General features: G+C 54.7%; 6 protein-coding genes across 6 annotated transcripts; 2 read left to right on the top strand and 4 right to left on the bottom strand.

Moving 5' to 3' along the window:
- Nucleotides 1-117: 117 nt before the first annotated feature.
- BU26DRAFT_475252 (FAD/NAD(P)-binding domain-containing protein) lies at nt 118-1,868 on the top strand (the record flags this gene model as incomplete). The annotated part of the gene is made up of 5 exons (XM_033825526.1): nt 118-248; nt 298-543; nt 591-1,102; nt 1,166-1,321; nt 1,367-1,868. Exons 1-5 carry the CDS (start codon nt 165-167, stop codon nt 1,866-1,868), a joined length of 1,500 nt encoding a protein of 499 aa, XP_033689802.1. The 5' UTR covers nt 118-164.
- A 23-nt stretch (nt 1,869-1,891) lies between these two features.
- On the bottom strand, nt 1,892-4,400 carry BU26DRAFT_514640 (NGP1NT-domain-containing protein). The gene is made up of 6 exons (XM_033827883.1): nt 4,262-4,400; nt 3,614-4,204; nt 3,392-3,522; nt 2,823-3,066; nt 2,721-2,758; nt 1,892-2,674 (listed from the first exon to the last, which is right to left on the bottom strand). Exons 1-6 carry the CDS (start codon nt 4,371-4,373, stop codon nt 1,943-1,945), a joined length of 1,848 nt encoding a protein of 615 aa, XP_033689801.1. The 5' UTR covers nt 4,374-4,400; the 3' UTR covers nt 1,892-1,942.
- Nucleotides 4,401-4,531: 131 nt separating this feature from the next.
- Nucleotides 4,532-5,784, top strand: BU26DRAFT_514639 (uncharacterized protein). Its single transcript, XM_033827882.1, has one exon. The coding sequence runs from the start codon at nt 4,560-4,562 to the stop codon at nt 5,496-5,498; it is 939 nt and encodes a 312-aa protein (XP_033689800.1). The 5' UTR covers nt 4,532-4,559; the 3' UTR covers nt 5,499-5,784.
- Nucleotides 5,785-10,214: 4,430 nt separating this feature from the next.
- On the bottom strand, nt 10,215-11,282 carry BU26DRAFT_559449 (uncharacterized protein; the record flags this gene model as incomplete). Its single annotated transcript, XM_033832705.1, has 4 exons — nt 10,215-10,643; nt 10,703-10,902; nt 10,952-11,044; nt 11,108-11,282. The coding sequence occupies 4 exons, from the start codon at nt 11,280-11,282 to the stop codon at nt 10,215-10,217; spliced, it is 897 nt and encodes a 298-aa protein (XP_033689799.1).
- Nucleotides 11,283-11,521: 239 nt separating this feature from the next.
- Nucleotides 11,522-15,162, bottom strand: BU26DRAFT_583431 (uncharacterized protein; the record flags this gene model as incomplete). Its single annotated transcript, XM_033834566.1, has 4 exons — nt 11,522-14,535; nt 14,587-14,745; nt 14,793-15,041; nt 15,100-15,162. The coding sequence occupies 4 exons, from the start codon at nt 15,160-15,162 to the stop codon at nt 11,872-11,874; spliced, it is 3,135 nt and encodes a 1,044-aa protein (XP_033689798.1). The 3' UTR covers nt 11,522-11,871.
- Nucleotides 15,163-15,968: 806 nt separating this feature from the next.
- On the bottom strand, nt 15,969-19,239 carry BU26DRAFT_500480 (uncharacterized protein; the record flags this gene model as incomplete). Its single annotated transcript, XM_033826502.1, has 6 exons — nt 15,969-18,179; nt 18,227-18,322; nt 18,371-18,589; nt 18,638-18,844; nt 18,906-19,007; nt 19,057-19,239. The coding sequence occupies 6 exons, from the start codon at nt 19,237-19,239 to the stop codon at nt 15,969-15,971; spliced, it is 3,018 nt and encodes a 1,005-aa protein (XP_033689797.1).
- Between the last annotated feature and the right edge of the window lie 1,171 nt (nt 19,240-20,410).

The raw sequence follows: 20,410 nt of genomic DNA, 5'->3' as shown, positions 1-20,410 counted from the left end.
CACCTCATCGTGTTCGCTAAATCCCCGATTGGCCAGGCTTTTCTGCAGTCCGCCAGATAAGATTCATTCCGCGAGGTTGCCGGGTTCTCTAAAGACTCTGAATTACTTCTATCTCAAGTGGTCTGAAACTTCTTACCTTCGGGATCCTGAGAGCGACTGTGAAGATGGCTGACAACAACGAGGCGATAAAGAAATGTAGAAACAATATCGAAGCGCTTCTGAGCCAGAAAGGTCATGCAGGCCTTCGGGTGCGTTGCTCTCGGAAAGGCGAATTTTTTTTTCTGACCTGAACCTTAGGAAACATCGTACCCTTCGCGAAGCTTGAACTTCCTGCAGCGCGTCAACAAGAGGTGGCCGCAAAGAAGGCCCCCATTCCAAGCCCACTGCCAGCCACCGCCACAAGAAGATCTCCCATTGCAAGCTAAAGTAAAACTCAACATAGTGGTTGCGGGAGCTGGCCTGGGAGGATTAGCAACCGCCATTGCGCTCAGAAGACGTGGCCACGCCGTAACCGTCTTCGAAAAAGCGCCTGAGTTGGGAGAGGTACTGCGCTCCGCTTTCATTATCTAGAGCAGAGTTGACAGTCCTAGGTCGGGGCCGGTATTCAAGTCCCACCAAATTCAAGCCGCCTACTACTCAAATGGGGCTTGGGACCATATCTTGGAGGAAAAGCCATCGAGCCGCACGCAATCCGTATGCGCAGATGGCAAAACGGCGAAGTGCTCAGCTTGACGAAGCTTCTCCCAGATTTCCGAGATCGGTTCGGTGCGCCATACTACGTTGTGCATAGAGCCAATCTGCAACTTGCGATGCACAAGCTTGCGCTCGATCTCGGCGTCGAGGTGAAGGTCAGTTCGGGGGTGAATAGGTACGATGCAGAGACGCCGAGCGTGGGGCTTGAAGATGGATCGGTATACCAGGCGGATCTTGTTGTTGCGGCAGATGGGATAAAATCTGAAGCTCGGAAAGTAGTGTTGGACGGAGAGGACCAGCCGCCGAAGAAAGCGGGATTCGCTGCGTACAGAGCTATGGTAGATGCTGAGATGATGAGAGGCGACCCGGACGTGTCGTGGTTGCTTGAAAGTCCTGGGCAAAACCTCTGGTAAGTAATTCATTATAAGTGTTGTATCAGCGCGGGAAAGGCGGGATGCTCACCCTGTATTAGGCTCGGCGACCAACGGCACGTCATGACCTATACGATCGCAGGCGGTAAATCATTCAACATGGTGCTTTCGCACCCGGAGGACTCTGATCCAGCGACTTGGAATCAGGCGACCGTAATTGAAGATATGAAGCGGCATTTCGAAGGCTGGGATCCACGGTAACTTGATTTTGCTCCCTGCCCAGATACGCAGCTGACGATGAGCAGGCTCGTAAAGGTTATCAGCATGATTCGCACGACCCTGAAATGGCCTCTCTTATCTGGCAAATGTCTCCGAAAATGGGTTTCGACCTCCGGAAAACTCCTCATTCTCGGTGACGCCGCGCATCCTATGGTGCCTTATATGAGTGAAGGCGCAGCAATGGCTGTGGAGGACGGTGCTGCTCTCGCTGAGATCCTATCCCTGCTTGACTCCAAATCGCAGCTCCACAGCGCGCTCCAGATCTTCGAGCGCGTACGGCTTCTAAGGGCAGGGCAAATGCAGGAAGCGAGTTTGGTCAATGGGAAATTGTGGCACTTCGCGGACGGGCCGGAGCAGAGGGCAAGGGACGAGGCGATGAGGCCAGAGGTGGAAGAGAGGGAGTTTGAGGAAAGCCCGAACCAATGGAGCGACCCGGTTACGGCGGCTTGGGCGTACGGCTATGATGCTGAGGAAGAAGTCCGCAAGGCTTTCATCGAGAATCAGAGCAGAAATGCAAAGTTGTAGAACAGTCTTAACAGAGTTCAGAAGCAAAGTTCATGCTGCATGTGCGCATGTCCCGGGTATCATTGCTGTCATGACTACTCTGTCCGTTGCCGCTTTTTTTCCGTAGATAGAGCGGCAGATATGGTCGCAAGGTCCCCTTCGACGTCTTCGTCATCTTCAACATCATCGCTAGCATCGCTGACATCGCTTCCTGGGACCGGGGTATTCCCATCAAAGCTTCCCTCATCCCCTGAAGATTCATCGACGCCGTCCTTGTCGCCCTTGTCTTCCATGTCCAGTTCCAGTCCTCCGTCGTCACTGAATCCTTCGAAATCATCCCCGTCATCATTGCTACTATCCAGTTTAGCTGCACCATTAATGTCCATGGTAGCGGCTAGGCTCTCTGTAGCTTCACTTTCGACATCCCTTTTCCTCTTCCGTGGCATTTCTCCCAATCTGCCTTCTCGGCCGTCCACGCCTGGAACAGGGCCAGTTCCTTCAGCGTCCTTGACAGGCAGCGGAGTAAACCATGGAACCTTTCCTCTTATCCAGTCGTTTAATACAATTCTAGCACAGGCATCTAGATCCGGTTCCCCGCCTTTGAGCAGCCGACCTTGCTTCCTGCACAGGAGCTCGAGGAAGCTCGTGGCGTCTGAGAAACCCTGGACTTCATACGTCCGTTGTATGTGCTTTGGCTGCACCCTCTTGAGTACGGTTTCGACGTATTGGGCGGGATATTCGACGTTTTCGACTCGCACGCTACCTCTTAAGAGGAGCTCTTCGTCGGTGTCTTGTTGGTTGGGCGGCACTATTCCGGGACAGTCGATCTGCATGTGTTAGCTAGGGCAGGCGTAAGATTCAAGAAAAGCTTACGAGGTAGATTCGCTTCATGAGGGTAATATACTGCCATACTACGAGTGCGTCAGAAAGCTTGACTGGCAAGATATGGCTGAGAGATAGGAGTTGGGGACTGACCTTTTGTCTCCCCTGCAATAGGTGCCACAGTGCAAACCCTTTTCTTGCGTAAAGTGTTTACAATCGAGCTCTTCCCCACATTGGGATACCCGATAAGACCCACGGAGATTTGCTTCCTATCTGAATGTAGCTGGCTGAACTGACGCAAAAGGCTTATCAGACTGCCTTTGCCAAAGCTATTGTTAATCGAAGCGTGAAAGGCCAAAGTGGGGAATTCCTTAGAGAGATGTCGCACCCATGCCGCCTGCCGAACTTGTTAGTCCTACATTAAGACAGAGTGAAGACTTATGGGATGATAGGATGTATGAAACGTTACTAAGAGGACAGTCATGATGCTGCGACGCAGAGGCTGCCCTCAACTCAACGGGACATCGGACTCTGGTGACTTGCAACCAAAACGGCTGCTCATCTACCCACTAACCATAACGGCAGCGGGGAAGCGAGCCTTATTCGATCTCCCATTGATGTAACAGGATCGGTCCATGGAGGAGAGGAGAGATCCTTGACTTATCGATGGGTTATATGACGGGGAAATGCAATAGGCCGAACGGATCTGGGAGATAACTTACCGCAACGCGGCTTGGAACGAGATCGACTTTGTTCAGCACGAAAACGAGATGCTTATGAGGAGCCTCTTCTCGTAGATACTTTTCGACGCTGCGACACCTCGTTCCGACTGGATCCCTGGCATCTAACACATCTACCGTGCCGTTAGCCGAGTACTAGAGGCCGGAACGCAAAAGGTGCAGGGAGCATAGCTCAGGGAGGTCGAAAGGAAGTGGATAACCTACGGAGGATTACGTCCGAGGAGTCGATAACCTTATACAGCTCATTCCAGATTCTCTTCGACGTGCCCTTGCTGAATATGGACTCTCTCGCGGTTGTAAGCGTACCGTCGTCGCCCTCTCCTTCAGCGTCTCCGGATGTACCCGACAGGAGTCTCGCCTGCTCAAGCTTCTCGATATACTGTTCATGCATGTCTCCGGTCCGACCGGCTAGGCTTTCGATAGAATCGAAATCTAATCGCGGCCTCTTCCTCTGTGCCTTGGGTCCAAACGTATCGCTGAATGGTTGACTCTCGACTGCTATCTTCGCCGCATGCTGCTTCAATCCATTGACGTTCTTCTCCGCCGAGATCAAGTCCATTGGAAGCTTGTTCCTCTTCATGAGATAGGTGGTGGGGTCGGAGGCTTGCGCCTGGACCGCCGAACGAAACGAGTCCAAGGCATCTTGCGATATCACGCGGGTGTTGTTGAACCACCGACGGTCGGGTTGAACGCGTGCAACTGGAGCGTCACGACTCTGGTATGAGGCGGCTTTCGTTATGTCTCCGCGGGCATTCCTCTGGGCTTTCCCATCAGTCAATCGCTTTAAGACCTTGACTACAAGTGTAGCCATAAACGTTAGCAGCAATATCAAATGCAAGTCGAAATGCGCACCCTTCTTTCCTGAGCGGTAAAAGTTTTCGCCCTTGACCTTAACGTTTCCCAAGCCATCGCTAGTGGTTCCCTGCCTCTCCCGCCTCTTAGCCTCCTTCTTGAAAGTTCCCATGGCGGACGCGTTGGCGGAAGGAGGGGGTTGGTGGAGTCGAAGTGTGCTGGAATTGAAATTTCGGAAGGTGTACGGAAATTCTCGATTAGGTAAGGCGACGCTCGGACCACCCAGATTTTGCGATGCAGGGCGCGACCACCTCCGCTCTACCTCCGCAACGGTTCGAGAGCCGTCGCAACCATCGCAATGCCGCCCCGAATACCTATACGCTTCCCGTGGGCACCAAGATCGGGTCCATCTTCCATCAATGGACTCAATGCCAGCCTGTGCATCCGGACATTCTCCTCGACCTCCCCCTCACTTGCTCTCGGCCCGGAGTCCCCCAACTACATCGAGGTTCCGAAACCACTCCAGCCTACCTTCCCTCTGAAGCCGCCAGTAAAAGGTCATCTGCCTGTTCCGCGCAATGTCTTCAAGACGCGATCGAAGCTGCCCAAGGAGTCTGACAAATTCATTGCCCTCACGACGAAGGATCCGAAGAAGGTGAAGGTGCCCGGGCCATACAGCCGCGATGCGGACTACCGATTATACAAGCAACGGCTAGCGGAGGCGAGGAAACAAGCGTTTAGGGAGGGTGTAAAAGCACTGCATGGACGAAAGACGACGACGGAAGCGCAGCATTTGGCGAGAATACAGAGGGTTGGTGCCGAGAGACGAGCGCTCGCAATGGCGCCTCCAAGGACCGTCGATGTCTTGACCCAGACATCCGTCTCGAAAAGCATCCGCGACTTCCTTGATAACAAGCTTGCCTCGAGATCGCGCGAAAACATCACGCAAGGCCACCGACGGGCCTACGAGCGACGCATGGCTAAGCAGGATGCGGTGCGTCGGGCACGTGTACACGATCTCTATACCAACGCCAGAGAGTTCATTGTGAACGAGGAGCAACTGGACGAGGCGATCGAGAAGGCGTTTGGCACCGAAGAGGACCCTATGCTCTGGACCGCCAAGGGAGAAATGGTGCCATTCAGTCGGGGCGACGCGATGGGCTTGAGCCCTTGGGAAGGTCCTATGCCAGAGGGTGTTGGTGATAGGCTGCAGAAGCTTAAGGGAGGAGAAGGCGTTGGCTTGGCGAAGGAGAGGGTGAAGAAGGTAGCTGAGGCGCTTACGGGTGGCAAGATGTAGATTGACCTATAGTAAGCCTACCTGTAGGATTAGAAGGAACGTGTATAGTATCGGAACAATTGTACATTGGTTTGTATCGAAGGCTTCGAACGCATATATTGTTATACGCTACACTAGGTATTCTCCGATTCGGTCGGGGACATCGAAAGCTCCTGAGACGGCTCATAAGTCGTAACCGCTTCAGGAATTCCCTATGTACATAAGCTGTATCGTTTAATTGTCTCTCTAAACGTAGCAATTCCTACACACTGTTGGGTTTGCAAAGCGATGTTCTTGCTGCGTCCGACAGACTCCGGCAGATCGTTTCTCCTAGCTTCCGAGATCTACCAACCTCCGTGATCCTAAATCACCAACTTAGATCACATCTCATCATCGCTCCGCAAGCACCAAACGCGTTGGACATGGAGAGATCTACGTCTCATACGAGGCGGGCTCTCATGTCGTTCGCAATGACAGTCCCATATGCAGACGACGATCGCCTCGAAGGACGCTGGCGGAAGCTTGACACAGCCTGGTACATTGACTACGACCGACATTTCATAGCAGACGTTGGAGAAGATGAAAAAGCAAATAACATGCTTCAACTCCGGGGACCAAACCCCAGAAGCGATCCTTCAATCGTCTTTCGATACATCCCTCGGTAGAGATCCCCTCGGACGAAGTCTCATACGTGTAATTCTATACTGAAAAGGACAATATTTCTCCTACAATTCCGTCTCTTATGTCTACCCCTCTTCTCTTATAGCATCTGAACTGTTCTCTCCTTTCCTCGGTGTCTCATTTTTCAAATATCTACCGTAGTCCCCAGTTGTACACGGTGCCCCTCCAGATCAGCTCCATATCCTCGAGCACCATTCTTGAGCCATGTCAAAGTATGTGGCGCCCCGTACTCTCTCCGATCAGCCGGCTAACCACCGAAACTACTCAGTCGTATATCCACCGCACCCCTAGCCCAGCTCCAGAAGATCGGAAACACCTTAGAGCATCGTTGACGATTAAGCACGCTGCTGTGAGTTCGTCCAGCTCTGCCAACCCAACAGGAGCTTGCCGACCTTGTGGCGCTTTGTTTGTGCCGCCAATTCGAATCGCGTCCCCAGTTGGTTGCTTGTACTCGGGCTGGCGACTTCGATTAATGTGGAGCGGAAATTGGGGGTTATATTGGTATCGACGGCCTCGGGGCACAGAGCGGCTTCCGCATTCCGATACAGCGGCGTCCTCCTCCTCGTGCGGCTCCGAGTCAGCATCATCAATCCGTAGGATGACTTGGAGTTGAGTTGCATCGTGTGAACGCGGCCGTTTGCTAGAAGGGGCACCGTCCGTGCGGGGTCCGCACTTCACCCCTGGATATCAGGAGGTCCTCTCCGCTGGGCCAGCAACGACCACCGTCGCACCCTCTTCGATCTATGTCATACTCGTAGACCTCACAGTACCTGCTCCTCTCCACCTTCTCGTGCAACCCCAGTTGCGGCAATTCAGCATAGCGGCGACCAAACACCCGTGGTGTTCGGAAGACCCCTTCTACCGCATACTGAGGCGACCCGGCGCCGTCACGAACCTGACAGCTCGAGCTATGCGGTGCTTTTGCCGAGGTCGAATTGGAAGCGGACGGCGGATATAGATACTCGGCCTCGGAATACGGATGGCGAGTTTAGAGAGCCTGAGCCTGCTTCGACTACCTCAACATGCAAGACGCCCGCCGCCCGACCTTCCGTAACATCCGACTCTGCGAAAGCTCTCGGTTTGCCGTTGGGGGTGATACCGTCTATTTCTTGAGCAACAAGGTGTGGATGCCGTCAAATATCAGGTCGAGGCACCGGTACATCAGACTCCTGGCGTAGCGGCGGGCTCACTTTCGCGAGGGCGGCCGCCTAAGGCATTCGCAATCAGCCCTAGATTCATTGGACACCCGGTTACGCTCAACGTTATCGAGTCTCACTCACGGTAGCCTCTACACCCTCCGGCACATGCTACTGTGAACAAAGACTTTGGCGCCGACACATTCATGGTCTGCCATTTACTCCGGCCGCCGCATGTTGAGGCAGCTCCGCGCCTCACGGGCCTTGCAGCACCACCCAAGTCCAGCGAGATCGAATTGGAGGCTGGCAGTGGACGTAAGCCTTGGTCTTAGCCTGCAGACTACGGGTCTGGAGAGATCGCCCCTACCGCGGATAGGGCACGCGAGCATCGCCGTTTCGACGGATCGCAATCATTGGCAGGCCCCCCATAACTGTCGCGGAAACATTGACTTTCTCCGGAGGATGATAGGGTCCGCACCTTTTTTTTTTTTCACGAAGACCACCGCATAACCTCGAGGAGCTGGTACAACAGAGTTTTCGGTCTAGCACAAGACATGGTACTTTATGAGGAGGCTTGCCGCCGCTTCCTCGTATTTCTTGGGCGGATTCGACACTTCCGAGCGCTCAGCGATCTCGGTCTCCCTCGAGGCTGTGTCCAAAACACAAATGCGAAAGACGCAGAGCAAATGACGCTTCTGGACAGCCTCTTTCGCGGGGTACAGTCTGAGAATGCGAGGTGTCCTTGATGAGAGTATCCACCTCGATGCACGCATATAAGCGCTTGTGACCGCGATTCGGACTTCCTGTGGATCGCATAGAACGGCCGTAACGCTTAGAATGTGTAAGAAAGCATCTTACAGTTGCCAACCCGACATCGTTCCATGGCTCCGAGAGTATGTCGGCCAGCACCTTACTAAATGAGCCGCATAATCACTCCTTGTGATTCGAGAACATGTTTCCGGTGAAGCAACCTCTCCTTCTACCGAAAATGTTCGCCGCATTTAATGGAGCACTAAGACATCCTCACGGGAAGATGAAGGGCGAGTTTTTCGATGCGGTTCGCTCCTGCTGCGAGTTGGTCCGATTCAGTTATCTTGCTGATCCCGCGAGCGTCGTCCTTGTGAAATGATCAACATGCCCGCGGGAACCGGACAGATCTCATTTTTTTTTTCCTATTCCCCGGCCTTCGGAAGTAATAGCCCGAGAAGAGTATGCCGGTATTTCAGCTTATCATGGGAATCCTTTCTCTGGGCGGTGGCACTACTCTCGCCTGGAAAGACCGATAGAACCTCTGTGGGAGTTCAACGCCGGTCATGGGGACCATCAGATCCGACTGGCTGCTCTCATCAATTATCGGATGCCTCGTGGTGTCTGCGTATGCCTCGTGGTGTTTGGGTTGACAGTGCTGGGCTAAAAGCTCCTTTCCAGGCTCCGAGACCTGTTCCGGACATGGCCGTGCGGTCTAAGAAGGAAGCCAATTGGGCCTAAGCCCCTAATATGTCGCTGGCACCGTCGATCAGGAGAGCTGTCATGCAAGTCTTGTCGACCCGGAGACTAGCAGACGGAGAATCGATTGCGGCAGGGGGACGAATGAATTCTCTAAGCTGCCTGCCGCAGCAGGTCGGTGCTGCATCTCCCTTCGGAAGAGTAGACTTGCTCAACACGAAGGGTTCCATGCGCAGGGTGTCCGATTGACGAAAGCGGTTCGTATCCGTGGTGGCGGCCCTTCGCTCCTCATGAATACCAGTCGCGCTCCATTCTCTTTCGAAGAGGCCGGCGCCCCATTCTGAGGTATCTCAGGACTTAATAACCGCGCAAGCGGTCTACGAAGCTCTGTGCTTACCTAATGCCCACAAGGGCCCAACGCCGGACTGTCGCTTCTGCTCGCTGTTATTAAACCGGTATGCCCTTCATATGTCGCAGGGGTCAGGTTACATGCTCTGGAGCTGTAGACGCGCGGGCGGTGCGCTCGGGGAATGCATGCATGCGGGCGCAGGGCTTGTCGGTGGGGACGTCGCATGGGCGCCTTCGAAACAATGAACGCCAGCCATTACAGCTAAGTACCCCGACAGAGGTTGTATGATGTAGGCATCTCCAGGTCAGACAAGCAGGGCTCAGCGCGACTGCCACTGCAGTCCAACGCTGGTCGCCTTCATCTAGCGGCGGAACCGCTGTGCAGATACCCGATTTGCGCTCTACACGCTGGTTTCGGAGCTCGTTATGCTACTAGTCGAAGGAAGAGGAGAGTGTCTGAGGTGCAGAGTGTGTTTCGCGACAACGGCCTTGCCATGGTTGCGGTATGATTGTGGGTGTGGTGGGTGTGGTGGGTGTGCGCAGCTGCTTTCGCATTTCCGTCCATCGCCTTCGGACAAAGCACTATGAATCACGCTTTCCAACCGAACCCACCTGGGACCTTGCCAGGGAGCTATGTTGCGTGCGAATTCTGTCCACAGCAGCTCCAAGATATGGTCACGCCGCGGTTGTACACACAGCTCCCAGAGTGCCGTGGAGGGCTCAAGAGCAGGTGGATGTGTCACCAATCCTAGAAAGCTTCAAGGTCTTATGGATATCTGCGCATCAAATTATGCCGGAGACAGCTTTTCAGGTTGAGAATGGTCCTCCTATGCATGTATGCAGAGATGCATAGGAAGGGACACGATGGTAACGTCCGATTGCTATCATTATATGGCCTCGGGCCCTCGGATTGGCTGCGCGCAAAGTCCATTGCCTTAACGGCCCAGAAACGCTTTTTCAAGCCGCCCGAGATATTATCACCAAGCCTTGCCTGCAAATGGCCACCCTCAGCTCAATCGATGCACAACACTCCCATGCATCGGATCCCGGGATACCATCCTTCCTACCAAACGTCCCTTGGACGCTCTGGCAAAAGACAAAGTTCTTTCATCCTTTCCGCTGTGCCTCACTTCTTACGACTCCTCTTTCTAACCCGCTCATCCTCCTCATGGTACTCATGTAGCGCACCTTCATCCGGGTGCTGAGATGCGTAAGCTTCTGAGTGATCGGCGATAGACGGAGATGGACCGTTGCTCGCGATGAGATCCTGCCAATCGTCAGCGTTGCTCGGCAGCTTGATTGTGGAAGAACGTAATCCTCCATCCGCAGCATGCCAAACGATTCCATGAGCAGCGAAATCTGGGCCGCCATGGCTAGCTGGTGCAGAGAGCTGTAATGACGGGTCGTAACAGGTAGCCGGAGCCACATATTCGTTTCCCAGGCATCGCTGAAGTTCGGGCGGTAGACGAGGGTAGGGCCAGGCCTGGGGGTCATTCATGACAAGGAAGTTGGAGTACCAACGGTTGCACACGCCAAATGGAGATCGAATCGTTGACTAGAAGCTGTCAGTGATAGCACTGCATGGTAAAACGGAACTCTGGAGCTCTAAACTACCATCGGCTTGCGCTGTAGGACGGGTTCGCTAGGGCCGCTCGTGTCTTGAGCGAAGGAGCGACGCCGCGACCTCATGTGGAACGGTTCCTGGAGCTTGTTAGAGTTGGCTAGGGTCTTGATCACATCGGTGTACTTGTTCAATGGGGGGATAACCGAAATGAGATGGGGAATATTGGCCATATTGCCCCCGGAAAGCGGTACTCCGGTGTTTGTCAGAGCAAGAACGATGCGCCTCTCCTATTGGCGTACTTGAAGAGCCGGAGCCGTAGGGGATATCCATTTCGCCCCAGAGCCCGGCGCGGTGGCGGCGGAATCGGAGCTGCACGAGGCAGCGGGAAACACCTATGGCTTGTCAACGCCTACGAAGCCGTCAGCCAATGCCGGCTACTGATACCTCTTCATCACTTGCTACGAGCCGAGCTACGGAACCGAATACGGGCTCATAAGAAGCAGCATGCGATGGGTTGATGCCAGAGCGCGACGCTTCGCTCTTCACGCGTGGAGAAGACGCCGCAGCGGACTCGTCCCCATTAGGCGCTGATGACGTGCTCAAGCGTTCTTGTCCCTCCTTTGAGTCCATATGCTGTCGTCAATAGCAGTCGTCGACGGTGTTGCAGTTGATCGAAGGTAGCGGCGAGGCGGCGGAACATCGAGAGCAACTGAAGCCCTTCACTCTCGTCCGTGCACGCTCGGTATGGAAATGTGGGGTCTCTTTGAGTGGTCAGCTAGGGTCGGGCTACGCACACCATAATCCCTCGTCTGGTCTAGGTTCAGATACCGAGCCGCGACTAAGTAACCCGATGCAGGGCGGCCGCATCCCGCGACCTATTCCAAAACAAAACGTCGATGACCTTTCTACGTGAGCTGCAATGTCTGGACGGACGGTTCTGGGCTCTACGGCACTCCTACGCAACGACGCAGCAACTCATGTCACTTAAAGTCACGGCAATAGAAAAGAGATAGACAAGTTTGAGGCCTTTATTCTGGGACAAAAGCTATCTACCGGAAGATCAATCTTCGTGCTGCAGACCGGACTCGAAGCCAAATGCTCACTCATCCAAGAGTGCAGAAAAGACGGAGACACAGCCCTTACCCTTTTCCGAAGCCCCAGCTGGATAGAACTTGACATCATTTGCAGACGAAAGGCTATCCAGGCCCGGCACAAGTGCCTACCACTGGAAACCAGCCCCGGGTTCGGCCCCAGCCGAATCATCATCTTCCAATGGCGGCTCCATGCACTCGGCGAGTGCTGGGGCTGCCCGGCGGTTAGCCGGCGGAGTCCAAACAATCCTACTCTCGCCTGTCTGCGCGTTCTCCCTGGATCTAGCGGCATCTGATGTCGCGCGGTTAGCAGCATCCTGTCGCTCCCGATCTTCCCTGGCTCGCTGCTCGCTGAAAGCCCGACGCTGCAGCGAGACAAGGTTGTTATGCATTTGAACCGCCTCGGGCGCCTCTGAGTCATCTTCGTACTCCAGAAGGGGATCGTTGGCCTCTTCTGCGGGCACCGGACGGAGGTAGGGGCTAACGACACTATCCTCAGCTAAAGCGGCCGGTCGTTGGAGATACCATGAACTCGAGGAGCTATACGGAGCAGCTGGGAACGGCAGCTGAAGATACGAAGTGCTGGAGCCGTCTTGAGCAGCGTGAGGTGACATTTGAAGATGCGGATTTGCGAAGTTGTTATGAGCTGCTGGTGGCGGTGGCCCAGGCATGGGGACGAAAGGGCCACTGCTAGCCGGATTCCGCGAGACGCCTGAATCAGTTGTGGTGTCTGTGGCCGCATGAGACTGAGAGAGAGATCCAAAAAGCGAGTAAGGATACTCCACATCGTCGTCAGTAGCCGAACTCTCGAACCCAGATCCTCTTTCCGTAAAATACGGTCGATGACCTTCGTCGTCAGGAATATCATAGTCCTCCTGCATCAGCTGGCTCACTACTTCGGCTAGCGCTGTCCAATCCTCTGGTCGGCGTCGGTCCGGAAATCTTCCAGTCTCGGCCTCGTATCCATACCGACGGGCAATATCTCTGAGATCGGCTCGCCTTGCGAGAGTGTCGGGAGCCAGAGGCTGATCCACAATTGACCTGTCAGAAACGCGTATATGGCGCCGCCTAGTTATTCCCCTCAATAGCCAAGATCCGAGGTGTTCAATGGGTTCGCTAACCATGACGTTAATACGGTTGGGATCTAGGAATCGACTCAGTTCTTGGAACGCGGGAGTGAGATATAGATTTCGCAACTCTTCGTCGTCCAGACTCCAGACGTCAATGTAGATCGTGGTATTAATGTTCCGACCCTCACCAAGATGCCGCACCGCTGTCGCCAGTTGCTGTCGATGTAGCCTGTTGACGTGCCAATACCATACGAAGTTGCGAAGAAATTCACGACCAAGCGGGCCAATCTCTTCAAGGAATCGTCCGGCAATGAATGGAACAGGACGGAAATCCCAATACTCGTTTTCGCGAAGCACTACGAAGGTGTTGTCCCCGAAAAAGACTTCTGAGGCTAGACGATCCCATCCAGAGCATGCGTCGCCAATTGCAAGGATTTCCGACAGCGGGGGAAGAAAGTAACCATAGTGGTACGCGTTATGATAGTACAAGTTGCCCCGGTGCGATTCGTCGGCATCCCTCATCCAAGATGGCGCTGGAAGGAAAAGTCGCAGGCTCGCCGTCGAGCTGGTCTCCTGCGCACAAATGTGAATGGGATCGGGATACTTAAGGAGATAGCGAAGGATGATGAGGATGATCTCGGTAGGCAAATTGGGGAGCTGCGGCGTACCCCCGGGGCCCGGAGCCAGTTGACTGGAATACCACCGTCCAGGGGATTGAACCCGGTTGTTGCTTCCCCGACCATAAGTGTAGTATCGCCGGAAGATCTGGTTCTCTTGACCCGGGCGGAGATAGACAACACGACGCCGAAACTGCCGCGCATACAAGTCGCCCCTACCACGAGTACCAGGATCAACAGGTACGAAAGGTCCATCATAAGTGTAGGCCAAGCGCGACAGGTATTGTCTCACAGTCTCTGGGAAGATTTGCCTGCCAAACAGACCTAGTCCAGGCGGGGCATAGCGGTGGTTCTGGAACCAAGGGAAATTATTCTCGAGCCATGCTACGATTTCTTCGTCATCGGCGGTACGGTCCTGTTGCCCCAAAAGCGCGAGGGTTATAAGTTCCTGTATGGTTAGTTGGGGCCTTAAGTTCTGATGCCAGACGTCGAAGATTTGGCGCCACAAGCGCCACTGTGTCTGTTGTTGCTGTTCCCTGAACTGTTGCTGCGCTGGGGGAGCTGTACCGGGAGCCCGAAGGCCCGGAAAGTGCCTGTTGATGTGGTCGATTCGCCGCTGTTCAACGGGACGTGCTACCTCCCTGCGGTCGTTGACAACATTCGCCCTTGGTTGCCCAGTAGTTCCCACGCCCTGGCCTCGGTCGTTTATTATGGCTTCGATATCTTCTTGACTGAAGTTTGGTTCCCCGTGGATCCGCTCCAATTGACTTCCTGTAAGCGGGTTTATCGGCCGGTGCCTAGGAGAGCCATGTCTCCCGGAGCTTAGTAGTCCACGCCAACGGCTCGCTCCTGTGAGGGATCGTCGATATCCCCGGCGAGACGGCAACTGAAAGAGATCTCGAAGGCGACGACGGTGACGAGAGCTTGCTGGATCGGGCCGCTCTTCTCGACCTTGGAGCCCGGAGTTAGCCGCCGAACGGGACCGTCCGCCGAAGAGATCTAAATATCTCTCGCTCTCGCCAGAGATCCCAGATGCTCCTGAATGGCTATTGTCAAGTTCACGTTCAGCATCTTCGTCTCCGGGGGAGCGGACTTCATCCGAAGACTACTTTTGTCAGACAATTCGTATAAGTCGCGCACCGATTTCTCTTCTTACCTGAGACGGCTGACTACGGCGCGGAGATGCTGTTGCGAAAGTGGCGACTGTTGTGGTCGAGGAACACATGCCGCGAGTCATATCGACCTGGAGGATCAGCGTGTCGGGGTTCAGAGCAGGCGGATGACTGGGGCCCTCCGAGAGACCCGAGCGCAACCACTAGATATCAGCAAATGGGTGCTTCAAGAGGTGTTAGTGGGACTTACCTGCAAAGAGACCTGCGGGGATGCAGGCTCGGTCGGCTCCACCGCTGCTGTATTCGAAAGGGCGGAACGCCCGTACGCTACGTTCGCGCCGGGGACGTCAAGTGCGAGAGCCAGCTCATTGACACGAGCTGCAGACTGGGTGCTTAAGGGCTGGTGGGCCCCCAGGAAGCAGAGAAGAAGGACTAGGAAGCTGACAGCTCGGCTGAGCTGCGGCTTCCCGGGACGACGCTGATAAGGCGGCATGCCAGGCTATTGACGCTGCAATCAGTATCCAGGCCCTGCTTCCGGTTCAAGAGATAGGTCGTACCTTGCTGTCCTTGACGATATTGCGTTGTGGTGGTGAGGAAGAAAGAGACCGGATCATGGCCATTTTACGTCGCTCCGCAAACACCGGAAAAACCCCTAACCGAGCTGGTTTTCAATCACCGGTGGGGCTTATGGTTGATCTAAAGAAGAGCTTTCGTTGAAAGTTACGAAAGCAAGCTTCGAGAAGCTTTTGGACCGTTTGGGATATATCCGGCGACGAACCCAGCGTCGAATGTCTATATCTAGCTTACGAATACCCCCCGACTTCTACTGTTCCAGTATCAGTTTCTAGAAAATCAACCCTAGCTAGCTATTTCGGAATGACCATCCGGCCGGCGAGCACGAAAACTCCTAGCCACCCGGCCCTCGAAGCTTGCGAAGTCCTCCAGGGTACTTAAGCAATTGCAAGCCATGAAAGTATCGTCCCGCGGATTGCTCTGGACTATTCATGGATCGGACGCTATGCGACCACCGGGAACCCATATACCTTGACGATGACGATCTCCACCTGTTGTATCAATCAAGTTACCGGCTTTTATGGAGGTCTCTCGACAGACCCAGGTTGCTTGAGAGGTTTCTGGACATCTTCAGTCATCAGTTCATTCGCATACTACAGGAGTCATTCATCCGGATTCGAGTTTCTACCATAGTGGAGGAACATCATCTAAATACTGTTTGCGCAGACATGTGTAAACCCGCTGCAAATTTGTTAGCCCCGATGCCCCACCTCATCACTTTTGGAGACCCTCGTAGCTCGCAGATGATCATGGAGAGTTGCAAGCCACATCCAACCTACTTCAGCGCTTAGGCACATATACCTCCCTTAGTCTGCCCGAAGCCACGCAGGAGCCCTTGCTTTCTCCTCTGATTCTAGCCGGTCTGACCCTCGTAATCCTCTGGACGCCTATGTGGATGGAGTTGTGTAGTTGCAGCATTATTCAGCGGAGCAGTTTGTTCATCCAGGTCTTCCATATCCACATCCCCCGAAGCGCCACGCTGGTGGATTCGCGCGGCCGAAGCGTCCTCCAGCAGAACAGTCTGCATGTCCGCATCTTCCATATCTACATCCTCTTGACCATCCGTGGTATGTGACCGGGCGTGTCCGAAGAGGCTTGCCTGGGTTCCGGAGTTGGTGCTTGACTGGGTGTTCGCAGCTGCAGCCGCCTTACTCGTCTGTTCTTGTTCGATTCTGCAGCGCTGCTCTTCCGGATCTTCCCAGTCTTCGAGAATCTGCTGCGCAACCCACGCTGCATCGGCCTTCTTCTTCATGATATCTGCGGCACCCCGGCCGAAAGCCGCCAACAAGCGGTTGAATTTTCCCCGTCGCCATTTGAATATCGTCGACTCTTTGAGCGGCTTCATCACCAGAGCTGGATATATACACTTATCGCCTTTTCCCAGCCCGTTCCGCAGCTTGGCTTTCTGGATGCAAGCTGTCAGCTCGCTCACGGCTTCCGGCCAAGCCGGAGTGATGTCGATGTCGAGGAATTCAACCCCACGATAGCGCCTCAGAACCTGAAACCCTGGGATGTTTCGGAAATCTTGACGCTCCTCAAGTGGCAATCGGCGGACATCCATGCTCAATTTGAAGCTGCGCAGCCAACAGCTGTTGCCCAGTCGTCGAAGCATAGCCAGTAACTCAGGGCCCCGCTGGCTAGGACAGAACTCCAGTCGAAGATGGACGTGATCCAAGTACGCCAGCTGGTTGTGGCTGAGTGACCGCAACCAGTTGTAGGCAATGAAAGGGACCCGCCGGTGGTATTTGTCTTTATCTTCATCTTCCAGGATGAAGTGGTTCTCCTTGAACAGCGCCTGATGAGCAATTCCAACCAAGTCCTCGATTTCAGCGACCTCCAACAGCCAGTTTGTGGGCGGGATGCGCCACCAACCGGTTCTATAGCCGTCTTGGTTGGCTATGTCAGGCAGTTGCCGCATACTCCGCACTGGCGGCCCCGTCTGCGCCCATTCAGGAGCTTCGACACACAGGTGCAAGTCGGAATCCAGCCAAGGGACTTTAAGTTGTCGCACTTGCAGCGTCTGATGTTGGAAGTCGTGGAACGTGAATATGAAGCCGAATATCATAAGCCGCAGCTCCGCAGATAGACCGAGTATAGCGGTGTTTCCGTTCACCTTCGGTTCAGGCTCTTTCGGAGTTGGGTGACGCCACAAAGGAGTTTCATCTTTGTCATACCCATACCAGTCTTCGAAGACATGATTCTCATGCCCGCTAGGTAGACGCCAGACCCGGCCTCGGCTCGCCAGTTCGTATGCAGCACCTCGGCGTCGCGTAGCTGGGTTGACTGGAGTGAACACGCTATCGTAGGTATTCATATTCCGAGCGAACATCGCTTCCACATGAGTTCGAAGATTATCTGGCCCAGTTGCGCCGTCCATGTCGCTGAACGAAGCGCCGAGATACCAAGGGAACTTCTTCTCCAACCATTCAATGATCTCGTCCTCATCGGCGATGCGTCCAAGTGCAATGAAGGCCAAGGTAATGAGCTTGAGCAGTGGGATGGCGGGCCTGACATCCTGACGACCTCGTGCTGCGAAGTATCGGTGGAAGAGGAGCGAATCCGGACGAATGAACTGCCTAAAGATATAAAGCACTTCGGAAGGGGTGTTCAGAGACGGGAAGTCTTCGTAGACTCTGTCCTTGACCTGCTGCTCGTCGAGCTGATTGCGCAAGGCCCGAGCCTGCGCCTCCGCGCCTTGCTGAACGCTCGACCTCCAAATGTTGTTGTCCGATTGGTTGAAGCGGCTCTGGAGCTCGACCCTCTTATCCTCTTCCCGAAGAAACGTGATGATGCGCTTTTTAGCACGGCTGCGTCCACTGCTCCGCTGAGGTTCATCAGTCCCCGCAGGGGAGCTCCGAACGGGCGGAACGGATGGCTGGAGAGGCTCCGCGACGTCGTCGTTACCGAGTTCTTGGGATGGTGTTGAATGTGCTGGCTGCGAAGTCGTAGGCGACCGGGTAACGCTGACGGCGGGGTTGCGCTCATCGGTGCCGGAAGACGGCTGCTGCTGCCGCACCACCTGCCGCCACCACTGATCTGATTGCTCCTGAAGCACCCGAAAGTCCTGCGGATCGTCAGAACTGATCGCTCTCTCATAAATTTGGAACTTACTGCAGGATCGTGCGCCGCTCGTGTACCCACTCGAGCGTAGGGGTCAATCCCATATCCTCCGCTGCCGCCCAAGTACGCATTGTTGTTCGACGCTTGCTGACGAATGATTAGTACTTCTCCGAGTGCCGTCGGCAGGAAGCTTACCCCTGCCGTGAACGAGCCGTAGACTTGCGATGGGTTGGGAGCAGCCTGTCCAGGCCAATCGTGGCTTGGAAGGACCCGGAAAGGTCCTGAGGAGTAAGAATTTGCTGCAGGTGCTCCGAACGCGGGCGTCGGCGGCGTGTTCATGAACCTCCGAGAAGGGTCCATAAGGCCATAAGGCGTGCCGGATCCGAAACCACGGGAAGAGACTTGTCCGTCGGCCTAGCACACGTTAGTCGATCCCTCTATGTTTGCGCGGGGGACTCGTACCTGAAGAGGCTGGCCAGACGAGCCAGGGAGGTACTCAGGATGTCCAGACCCGTACCGCGCGGGAGCTGGGGTTGCAACTCCGAACAATCCGCCAGCGCTGCCGCCTACGGTTCCGAAATCATACGGTGCGCGGCTCGTGTATGAGCCAGAGTGCTGCTGGGTCACCAACGGTCTAGTCTGCACCCCGTAACCCCTACGGGTCGCCGACTGGAAATTGTCAGTATTTCAAGAACAGCAAGAGCATGCCTATGGCGGTACGGTTACACACATAAGGACTGTATGATAGAGCCGCAACTTGATATCCCTGCCGCGGAACGCCGCCACCGGGCATTGGCACAGCTTGCTCGGGCGCCGTCGACATCACCGGATGCTACACTTTGTTAGCGGCTCTCAGCGTGCTGGGGAAGGATTGGACTTACACGTGAGCTTAGGCCTATATCGACGTCTCGCGAAGGCCCCGACATGACATGCAGTGGACCAGGCGCGCTGTACGAAGTTGCCGATGTCGAAGCAGGATGTCGCGGATCTATCAAGCGTCGCTCGCTTTCGTGCCGAGAAGGAGGACCAGTAAATCGGCGTCCTGGGTCTTCATCCGGGGCCATGGTGGCGACGGCGTAAATCTGGAAGAAAGTGTGTTGGCGGACGAAGTTTGTCGTGGGGGTCGAGGCTTGAGGTTTAAGAAACAAGCATGGACAAAATCTTCCCTCTACCTCGGGCGCCGGCTGCACAAGGTCCCTTTCCCTCGAGGTGAAATGCAACGAAACCCGGAAAAGAGAATCACGTGTCCAAGACGACGCAATAACGACCAAGGCACAAATTTTGTTGTGGCTCGGCATCGAGTCCAGGGAAACGCTATTGAGCTTTCTAACCATCACTCTTTTGAGACGCTATGGGAATGATCTACCTAGTCTTGGGGAACTCCTCAGGGGCGAGGCTAGGGCACGTCCAACCGCATTGATGGCAAAGCGTATAGGCATCTAGCAGGTACCTTCCCGACCCGAACGTCCACATTGCGGAGGAAAGCTCCAGCGCTCTACCTATCCATTTCCAAAGAGGCTCGACCTTCATTTCTGCTGCCGGCGTTTTCCCCTCAGGCTGAATGCCGTAAAGAGCAGCAAAGCGGGGCAAGGTTCGACGGCGACGTAATAATGAGCAAGGCTGGGGCTACGTTGTATTGCGTCGGTTTCTTGTGTTGCTGGACAAGAAGCGGTTTTCACACTGGTCAGGGGCTACCGCGCCTTTAGAAATACCCTGCTGTTGACACAGAGCAGCTAGAAGAGAGGAGAGGGCGGTCGACCGCTTGCTGCCGATGAAATTCTGGAGTCCCTAATTAACCGATTGGAATTGTCGCGGCTCGCAGCCCTTGAAATTACGCCATCGGGGTTTTGGGCTGTCCGAAGTTCTTCGCCAGCCGTCTATTCCCCGGAGTATCAGCCGCACATAACGAATTTTGACGCAGACTCCTCCTCAGCTGGCTTTCTCCCCCTTCCGACCACTACTCGAAAAATTTCGATTTCTCCTCTCCTCTGCTGCCTCTACCGGTACTCCGCTGCTATATCGCGCGCCTTAGCGGCCCGTCTCGGTGGCATATCACCATCTCCGCGACATACAGCCTTCCAGAGCCTCTTACAAACGTAAGTTTATGCTTTGTCGCTGCACCTACCTTCCCTCAACACCTACGCAACGTGGTATCTCGACTTCGCGCGAGGAGCATTGTGGCAGTCCGAGCTCTTCAATGCTCGCGTTAGCGGGTAGCAGTCTACCACAACACGG

Source organism: Trematosphaeria pertusa (genome assembly GCF_010094035.1).
Source record: "Trematosphaeria pertusa strain CBS 122368 unplaced genomic scaffold BU26scaffold_2, whole genome shotgun sequence".
NCBI classification, from domain to species: domain Eukaryota; kingdom Fungi; phylum Ascomycota; class Dothideomycetes; order Pleosporales; family Trematosphaeriaceae; genus Trematosphaeria; species Trematosphaeria pertusa.
Note: the sequence above shows the minus strand (reverse complement) of the source record. Positions and strands in the feature narration are given on the sequence as shown.

Excerpts from the sequence above, each read along its gene's own strand:
- BU26DRAFT_514639 (XM_033827882.1), top strand. The coding sequence starts at position 4,560 with ATGCCGCCCCGAATACCTATACGCTTCCCGTGGGCACCAAGATCGGGT.
- BU26DRAFT_514640 (XM_033827883.1), bottom strand. The coding sequence starts at position 4,373 with ATGGGAACTTTCAAGAAGGAGGCTAAGAGGCGGGAGAGGCAGGGAACC. Across the intron at positions 3,523-3,613 it reads CTCCTCGGACGTAATCCTCC|ATGTGTTAGATGCCAGGGAT; the intron begins GTAGGTTATCCA and ends ACGGCACGGTAG. Across the intron at positions 3,067-3,391 it reads TCGTTCCAAGCCGCGTTGCG|GCGGCATGGGTGCGACATCT; the intron begins GTAAGTTATCTC and ends CAAGTTCGGCAG.